The sequence below is a fragment of the Schistocerca cancellata genome, chromosome 5, assembly GCF_023864275.1.
Source record: "Schistocerca cancellata isolate TAMUIC-IGC-003103 chromosome 5, iqSchCanc2.1, whole genome shotgun sequence".
Lineage (NCBI taxonomy): Eukaryota > Metazoa > Arthropoda > Insecta > Orthoptera > Acrididae > Schistocerca > Schistocerca cancellata.
The window spans coordinates 368137997-368147911 of NC_064630.1; the positions used below are offsets into that span (position 1 = coordinate 368137997).

General features: G+C 35.9%; 1 protein-coding gene across 3 annotated transcripts in view; it reads left to right on the forward strand.

Moving 5' to 3' along the window:
* The window catches only part of LOC126188248 (uncharacterized), a 455739-nt gene extending 450918 nt beyond the window's left edge, over positions 1-4821 (forward strand). For all 3 annotated transcript variants that reach the window (XM_049929807.1, XM_049929809.1, XM_049929808.1), the window contains one exon: positions 1043-4821. In XM_049929807.1, the coding sequence (XP_049785764.1) occupies positions 1043-1209 (167 nt within the window). In that variant the 3' untranslated portion in view covers positions 1210-4821. The remainder of the gene's footprint in view (positions 1-1042) is intronic.
* The last annotated feature ends 5094 nt before the right edge of the window (positions 4822-9915 follow it).

The window sequence follows — 9915 nt, forward strand, 5'->3', positions numbered from 1 at the left end:
TGTGTACCAACATAACAAAAAAAAGAGAAAGATCGGTAATCCAATGTCCATTGCCCACGCAATTTGAAGTCACCTTACTTTTTGAACAGCACTTGTACACGGCAAATGAGAGGTTGAACAGAAGGAAACAAATGGTTTGATGTGTGTTAATTATAATGAATACTATTTGCCTTATAGGCAAATTGTAAAATAGTTCATAAAGTGATTGAGACTTTGGAGCAGTCTAATTAGGGAATATGGAAAAAGATCGCTACTATTCAAGGAACTGGGACCAATAAAGAGTAAAGAGAAGGCAGTACTGGGGAGTCATGTAATTAGTCTGTCCACATAAAATGGAAAAAGGTGTGAATCTCTATAACAGAACTTATTGTTTCATCAATATTTAAAGTTTAGAGATGAAGTTAGTACTCATATCTGACAAGGGAATGAGAAAGAGCTGCACAGTAGCTTGAGGAACCAACACAAAACAAAAATTTGGAAGGCTAGGATTTCAATTGTAACTATGCAATTTATTAATTGGGACATCCTTGTACTGAAAGATATTGTTTTGTAAGTAGCTTGATTAAACAGATCACAGACATACTGAGGAGAAAAGAAATTTGTGTAATTAGGCCTACTTTTGCTGAGATGGGCAAATGGAAACAAACAAAAGTGTAGTGGTTAATGCATTGGAATCTAATAAATAACTGCTTTACTATCTATTCAAATACAGGAAGTTCTGTTTTACCCTTAAAAAAGATACTAGCTACAGATGTTCACTAATACTGGCATGAGAAATAGATGAATGGGCAGAAAGCTAAGACTGTCCTATTCCCAACTTCAACTCTGATTTTTCTTTTGTTACCATTTCTTCATAACACCTTCCTTTCTGCTTTTGTTGCTCCGATATAAATTGCAAAATGAATAAAATCTTGATTCCATTTACTGTGATATTTTTTTCATTTCTTGCATGTCAGTAATACATAGGAACATAGCAGTTCTGTCTATTTTTTCATATATATATGAGCTTATATTTAATCTCATTTTTTTAAATTTCTCCTAGGTGATCTTTCAACTGGTGATGAGGTCCTTGAATGGCTTCGAAAGAATCGTTTCCGCCAACCAGAATTGAACCTTTTCATGTATGCTGTTATTGCTATTACTGTCACTTTTTTTATCTACACTGCCTGGCTAGTATCATGCTTCAAGCCCCATGTGAAGCAGGCGTGAAAGCACATGATACTAGAATTTTTTTCTAAGACCAAGATGCTGTAAATCAGCACAGTTCATGTGGTGACCATCCACAGTACAGAAACTGATGCAGTGACTGTGCTGTAATTATAATTTGTAGTTTTACTTACTATTAAATCCCAGTGCATCACTGTGATGTCTTTTTATAATCTTGTTTGAAGCTGAAGAACAGCCACTGAAAATGCAGAGAAAGAAGTCAGTGACATTATATCTGTATTTTATTTTTTATTCTGTAGTAATATCATATCATCATGATAAGTAAGTCTTCAGACACATATATGGAATCAGTTATGAATGAAATACAGGTATCGATCCATTGTGTTTCAGTTAATGATAAATGAATAATTGATTCTTTCACAAAGTTTCACTTCGTTGCACAACTTCCAAGCAAGTTGGTTTTATACATTTTTGTCCTGTAGTCACGGACAAATAATTATTTACCAAAGCAATTATTATTATTTATTTTACACTGTCAATTCATATCATCTTTGAGTGTATATAATGTAAATATTTAAGTACAGTTAGAACTGTGTAGTGAAATATTTATTTGACTATTCACTTTGTATTTATTTTGTTGCCTCTGCAGAAATATTAATGATAAAAACTAAATTTTATTCACTTTCATCAGTCTAAATTGCAATGCAGTCTGTAGGGCAAATATAAATTAAGAGGTAAATGATAATATTAGTGATGAATTCTTCTCGGGTTATCAGTCGAGTGGTGGCATCGTCTTGTCGGAACATTTCGATGAGTTTCGTACCAATCATTAGTGTTTACAATGCTCACACTTGTATTTAATGGGTGACTGTAACTGTACAACAGCTACAAAGTTTCCAATTGTTAGAAACTGTGTGCACATAGTTGGTTCACTTCTAACACCAAGAAAAAATATTTCAAAAAGAGATGCACTTATTTTTGCCACTGAATAATCATGTGTGCTGATGAATATCCAGAACACTCTTAAAATAATAGAAATAGGTTTCCCCTATGCAAACAGGAATGTAGGAACTACTGTGTCGACTCTTCTGAAATTTTTTCCAAGTGTAAAAATTTTTTCTGTTGCTAAACAATTTGTTCTGAAGGATCCTAAGTTAGCTGTGTGGCTCTAAGAGAAAATTTAATTCCGTTATTATATCAAGACACATTTTAATGAATGCATTTAGGGTCTATTAGTGTGAAGAAAAGGGACCAATAATAAAATAAAGATTGAAATGCATTTTTAAGTAGAAAATGAATAAAACATTCTGTTGGACTGCAGTGTCAAGGAATCTTTTTAATTAATATGTAACATACAAGATTTTTATTTCAAAACATGTCAGAGTAATGTTCTTGTGATTTTGAATGAGCTGAATGGTGATGTGAGCAGGGACACAGAATAGTGAAACCATTTTGTCTCTGGGGATATAGACATTCATAAAACCAGAAACTGATGTAAGATGTTAAATTTTAGCAACACTGCTCATATTATCAAGTTATTTTAATGGATTTTGTGAACATCCCCAACATCATCTCAGACTGTGCTGTCTGCAAAGAGCTGTAGAATGGACACTATTGATGCACTTCATCCCATTCTCACACAAGGGAATTATTATAGAAAATTTTGCATTAATTTTCACTTTCTCAGAAGGATAATAAATCAAACACATGCAGTATCTTTTCCTGTCAAATTTCTGCATCTAGTCACTGTTTTACTCAGTGCCTTAACAGATGTATTTTGGAAAGTTGATGATCCAAGTACATCCAGTATGAAAAGCAGCATGTCATGGGATGGTGCACAATTCAACTGTTCTATAGTGATACCAATTATGGACAACAGCAGCTGTCCAGGGGCATGACTTTGAATTAGTATTTTATGTTCTGTTATAAAGGAAGTGGCTAGACATGAAACCATTTAATGCAGGCATGTGTGACATACATTACAAAATGTGCAGGTGCTCATTCACCAATATGTAGCAACTTTTTTGATTTTTTGTGCAGATGTTTCTATTAGACTCCTGTAAATTTCACCAGTAACAGTGATTAGCACTGGCAAAGGAGAGTTATTTAACAGAAACACACTAACTTTTGATAATGACTCCAGTGAAAATTTTGATGTGTCCTGTAAGGTATGTTGGAATGAAGACCTGGGAAATTGTCATACAGATACCATAATTTTAAGGACGTGTACAACATGCTATTTTTCTGAAGAAATAGAGTGACTTATTACAGCATCAAATCAAGAGCTTGATGGTCCCCATTTGTCCTTGAAGGCTGTATATGTTACTTAATCATTTGTTATAAAGATGGTAATCTCAACTATAGTAACTCTATTGAAAATCAAATAGTGCCACCATTAGCTACTTTCAAGGCCTTTATTATTGCTATCAGTTTCAGATGTTACTAATCATCATCAAAGCACAAGAGATTTTTCAACTAGAGCATCTTTTTGGATATGTACATGACTTTCCATCCCTACGTACACAATAAAGGTTTCCAGAGCACTAACTACTCAAAATATAGAAAGTATTTCTGAAATAATATAGACTGGTGAACCACCTTCCATTTTGTTCTGTTTCTCACAGAGAAGTGTGCCTTTTAAAAGTACGGTTGTCTTTTAATATCACACGTTACATGAGTTCACCATTGCCCTCTTTCTCTCCCTTACAATCTCCACACTCTCACGCCATTTCTTGCTCTCTCATTTCCATTCACCTACACTTGTTACTGATAACAGTTTTGTTTTGTTATTTAAAGAAAATAAACTACAAATGAGAATATCTAGAAGTAGATTTATTTTCTCTCTTTCTAATAAAGCACTATTATTCCAAATGAGGATGATCAAAACCAGCTCATTTTAGATGGTCATGTTATGAAGAGTGTTGTTGGCAAGCATTTTATATCAACAGTTTTTATTGGCACACTGGATGTCTATAAAACTTGATGTTAAGACAAAACAAATTCACAATGTAAATCTAACAGTAGCCCATTTTATTGTATAAAATTTAATTAATGAATGTGACATATTTATAACTTATAGTCACATCTTGAGTAAAATGTGTGAGTACATAAACATGATATTTAAGAGTTATTTAAAACTGATATAACATTGAGATATTATATGCAAGTGACAACAATTTGGCTTATAATTTGCATAACAATTCATTTCATGAATGAGTATGGGAAAAGTATTATGCAGTAACTAATTTAAAGCTTTACATTTGAGTCAAAATAACATAACTCTGGTTGTACGATAGTTTGTTCTGTTGAAGAGGCAACATTAATTGTAACAATATGACTTGTGCATTTAGAGCATGGCAGAGTAATTTTCTATAAAAGTCATTCACTGTATTTATTCACAAATGTTGGATGACCACTCATGCAGACTTGTATAGCTGCATATGATTGGCTTCTTTTTTTCTTATTCTTTAAGTGAGATAATGAATGATATGAATAACTTGTTGTGGGTGTTTCCAGGTGTTGAATGTTACTGACATGTAATGATTATGTCTGTGACTTCAGCTGTGGCTGTAACTTCACTGTGCATTCCACTTGTAGAAAATATTGTCAGAAATTCATCTGAAATGAGAAATAAATTGAATAAAAAATAGGTAACCAATGTGTAATTTATTTGTTGTTTTAAAAATTGTTCATCCACATTCTTGACAAAAGAAAACATGAGTACAAAAAAATGAACTATGTCATTTATGATTACGGTCTTGTATACCACATATTTTTCGTTACACTAGAAATGATGAAAGAAAATAATAAAGAACTTTTCAATAAAAATATACATACTCACCAAATATAATATACTAAGTCTTATATTTAGACTAATCTTCGGAGTCATAAGGCTGTGCCCTTGCTTAGTTAAACTGTGCACTACAGTTGTCTTGAGATGTACATTTCATATCTAATTAACAAGCAGTAAACTTCATTTTAACAGGCTTTGGGGAAAATCTGTGAATATCTGAATGAGCATGTCATAATTACAGAAATCCAAAGGGGTCAGTTGTGGATTCACTGCTTAGTATGAATGAATGACTGACAAAACAATGAGAAGTTTTAAGAAACTGTAATTTTTGCTGAGAATGAAAAGTCTTGATTTTGGAACACATAATATGACCCACACTTGTGATTCATAGCACTGAGCTGAGCTGCAATTTAATTTTAGAATGAATGGTTTGCTGCAAATCCAAAGAAGTTATTTGCAACAGGTGTGTGTTTTCCATATCACCTAAACCACTGGAGCGATTTCAACCAACCGTGGTATATGTATCCTTTACTGTCAGGCAACAATCACTGTGAAGATATGGTGTCATAAGGAATGAGGTGTATGAAAAACTGCCATATCATGCATAACATTTACATGTATTATTTCTATGCTATTAACTGTATTCACAATAAATTTTGCAAGCAGTATCCACATATGCCACTGAATGTACTTACATAGACAAATCATTGTACGACAAATAGTTCAAGAGATGTTGTTGTTGTTGTGGTCTTCAGTCCTGAGACTGGTTTGATGCAGCTCTCCATACTACTCTATCCTGTGCAAGCTTCTTCATCTCCCAGTACCTACTGCAACCTACATCCTTCTGAATCTGTTTAGTGTATTCATCTCTTGGTCTCCCTCTACGATTTTTACCCTCCACGCTGCCCTTCAATACTAAATTGGTGATCCTTTGATGCCTCAGAACATGTCCTACCAACCGATCCCTTCTTCTAGTTAATTTGTGCCACAAACTTCTCTTCTCCCCAATCCTATTCAATACCTCCTCATTAGTTATGTGATCTACCCATCTAATCTTCAGCATTCTTCTGTAGCACCACATTTCTAAAGCTTCTATTCTCTTCTTGTCCAAGCTAGTTATCGTCCATGTTTCACTTCCATACATGGCTACGCTCCATACAAATACTTTCAGAAACGACTTACTGACACTTAAATCAATACTCGATGTTAACAAATTTCTCTTCTTCAGAAACGCTTTCCTTGCCATTGCTAGTCTACATTTGATATCCTCTCTACTTCGACCATCATCAGTTATTTTGCTCCCCAAATACCAAAACTCCTTTACTACTTTAAGTGTCTCATTTCCTAATCTAATTCCCTCACCATCACCCGACTTAATTCGACTACATTCCATGATCCTATTTTGCTTTTGTTGATGTTCATCTTATACCCCCCTTTCATGACACTGTCCATTCCGTTCAACTTCTTTTCCGAGTCCTTTGCTGTCTCTGACAGAATTACAATGTCATCGGTGAACCACAAAGTTTTTATTTCTTCTCCATGGATTTTAATACCTACTCCGAATTTTTCTTTTGTATCCTTCACTGCTTGCTCAATATACATATTGAATAACATCGGGGAGAGGCTACAACCCTGTCTCACTTCCTTCCCAACCACTGCTTCCCTTTCGTGCCCCTCGACTCTTATAACTGCCATCTGGTTTCTGTACAAATTGTAAATAGCCTTTCGCTCCCTGTACTTTACCCCTGCCACCTTCAGAATTTGAAAGAGAGTATTCCAGTCAACATTGTCAAAAGGTTTCTCTAAGTCTACAAATGCTAGAAACATAGGTTTGCCTTTCCTTAAATTAGCTTCTAAGATAAGTCGTAGGGTCAGTATTGCCTCACGTGTTCCAACATTTCTACAGAATCCAAACTGATCTTCCCCGAGGGCAGCTTCTACCAGTTTTTCCATACGTCTGTAGAGAATACACGTTAGTATTTTTCATCCGTGACTTATTAAACTGATTGTTCGGTAATTTTCACATCTGTCAGCACCTGCTTTCTTTGGGATCGGAATTATTATATTCTTCTTGAAGTCTGAGGGTATTTCGCCTGTCTCATACATCTTGCTCACCAGATGGTAGAGTTTTGTCAGGACTGTCTCTCCCAAGGCCGTCAGTAGTTCTAATGGAATGTTGTCTACTCCCGGGGCCTTGTTTCGACTCGGGTCTTTCAGTGCTCTGTCAAACTCTTCACGCAGTATCGTATCTCCCATTTCATCTCCATCTACATTCTCTTTCCTTTCTATTACATTGCCTTCAAGTACATCGCCCTTGTATAGTCCCTCTATATACTCCTTCCACCTTTCTTCTTTCCCTTCTTTGCTTAGAACTGGGTTTCCATCTGAGCTCTTGATATTCATACAAGTGGTTCTCTTTTCTCCAAAAGTCTCTTTAATTTTCCTGTGGGCAGTATCTGTCTTACCCCTAGTGAGATAAGCCTCTACATCCTTACATTTGTCCTCTAGCCAAGCCTGCTTAGCCATTTTGCATTTCCTGTCGATCTCATTTTTGAGACATTTGTATTCCTTTTTGCCTGCTTCATTTACTGCATTTTTATATTTTCTCCTTTCATTAATTAAATTCAGTATTTTTTCTGTTACCCAAGGATTTCTACTAGCCCTCATCTTTTTACCTACTAGGTCCTCTGCTGCCTTCACTACTTCATCTCTTAAAGCTACCCATTCTTCTTCTACTGTATTTATTTCCCCCATTCCTGTCAATTGTTCCCTTATGGTCTCCCTGAAACTCTGTACAACCTCTGGTTTAGTCAGTTTATCCAGGTCGCATCTCCTTAAATTCCCACCTTTTTGCAGTTTCTTCAGTTTTAATCTACAGTTCATAACCAATAGATTGTGATCAGAGTCCACATCTGCCCCTGGAAATGCCTTACAATTTAAAACCTAGTTCCTAAATCTCTGTTTTACCATTATGTAATCTATCTGAAACCTGTCAGTATCTCCAGGCTTCTTCCATGTATACAACCTTCTTTTATGATTCTTGAACCAAGTGTTAGCTATGATTAAGTTGTGCTCTGTGCAAAATTCTATCAGGTGGCTTTCTCTTTCATTTCTTAGCCCCAATCCATATTCACCTACTACGTTTCCTTCTCTCCCTTTTCCTACTACTGAATTCCAGTCACCCATGACTATTAAATTTTTCTCTCCCTTCACTATCTGAATAATTTCTTTTATGTCATCATACATTTCTTCAATTTCTTCATCATCTGCAGAGGTAGTTGGCATATAAACTTGTACTACTGTAGTAGGCATGGGCTTCGTGTCTATCTTGGCCACAATAATGCGTTCACTATGCTGTTTGTAGTAGCTTACCCGCACTCCTATTTTTTTTATTCATTATTAAACCGACTCCTGCATTACCCCTATTTGATTTTGTATTTATAACCCTGTATTCACCTGACCAGAAGTCTTGTTCCTGCTGCCACCAAACTTCACTAATTCCCACTAAATCTAACTTTAACCTATCCATTTCCCTTTTTAAATTTTCTAACCTACCTGCCCGATTAAGGGATCTGACATTCCACGATCCGATCCGTAGAATGCCAGTTTTCTTTCTCCTGATAACGACGTCCTCTTGAGTAGTCCCCGCCCGGAGATCCGAATGGGGGACTCTTTTACCTCCGGAATATTTTACCCAAGAGGATGCCATCATCATTTAATCAAGAGATATGGTGTCATAAACAATGAGATGCATTAAAAATTACCACATCACACATTAATTTTTAATAGATTTATTCGTTACTACTAAGACACTCATATAGTCGAGTCAATTTAAGGAAATCCCTGACACCTGGCAGTGGTTTTGACAACTTTCAATTGCAAAGTGTAAATAGCTATAGAGCTATGAAGAGGCATTGCCATAGAAATATTTGTAAACATGCGAAGCTGCTGCATCCAACATGCACCAACTGTCTGGGATCATACTTCTTAATTCGGATACAGCATTTGTACATTTATAAATTGTGCATATTTCTTTGTATAACTATTTCTTAATTACAAAGTTGTTTTCACAAATACACGGAAATAAAATTTTTTGGATAGTTTGCTGCAAACATGGTTTATTTTTTGTTTTAGTTTCTAATAGAAAATTGGCAAACTGAATACCCATGGAATTCTGGGTTTGTCAGCTAGTACACACATATAAAGCTACATTTGTGCATATGTATGTCCAGCATCTCACCCCAAAGTACTAGATCGATTTTTGCCAAATCTGGTATGCATACTGCTTGCTAAATGAGGATCAGCATTGTTGGGGTTAAAAATTTCTAGCTGCTGTAGGAGCGGACATACAGGCAAAACAAGATTTTTCTACCCCTTACAAGCTGCCCTGCATGATAGGTGTGTATTGTGAGGAGAACAGCTCCCTGCTTTATCAGATGCCAAAACTGAGGTGTATCTGCAAGATGTTCACATCAGATAGATTTATAGAGAGGTGGGTGGACAAAGAGTGGGGAATGGGATGGACAGAGAAAGGGCTACGATGAGGTGGACAGCTAGTACACACGTATAAAGCTACATTTGCGCATATGTATGTCCAGCATCTCACTCCAAAGTACTAGATCGATTTCTGCCAAATCTGGTATGCATACTGCTTGCTAAATGAGGATCAGCATTGTTGGGGTTAAAAATTTCTAGCTGCTGTAGGAGCAGACATGCAGGCAAAAAAAGATTTTTCTACCCCTGACAAGCTGCCCTGCATGATAGGTGTGTATTGTGAGGATAACAGCTCCCTGCTTTATCAGATGCCAAAACCGAGATGTATCTGCAAGATGTTCACATCAGATAGATTTATAGAGAGGTGGGTGGACAAAGAGTGGGGGATGGGATGGACAGAGAAAGGGCAACGATGAGGTGGACAGAGTGGAGGAAGAGATGGCTACAGAGAGGGGGAAGAG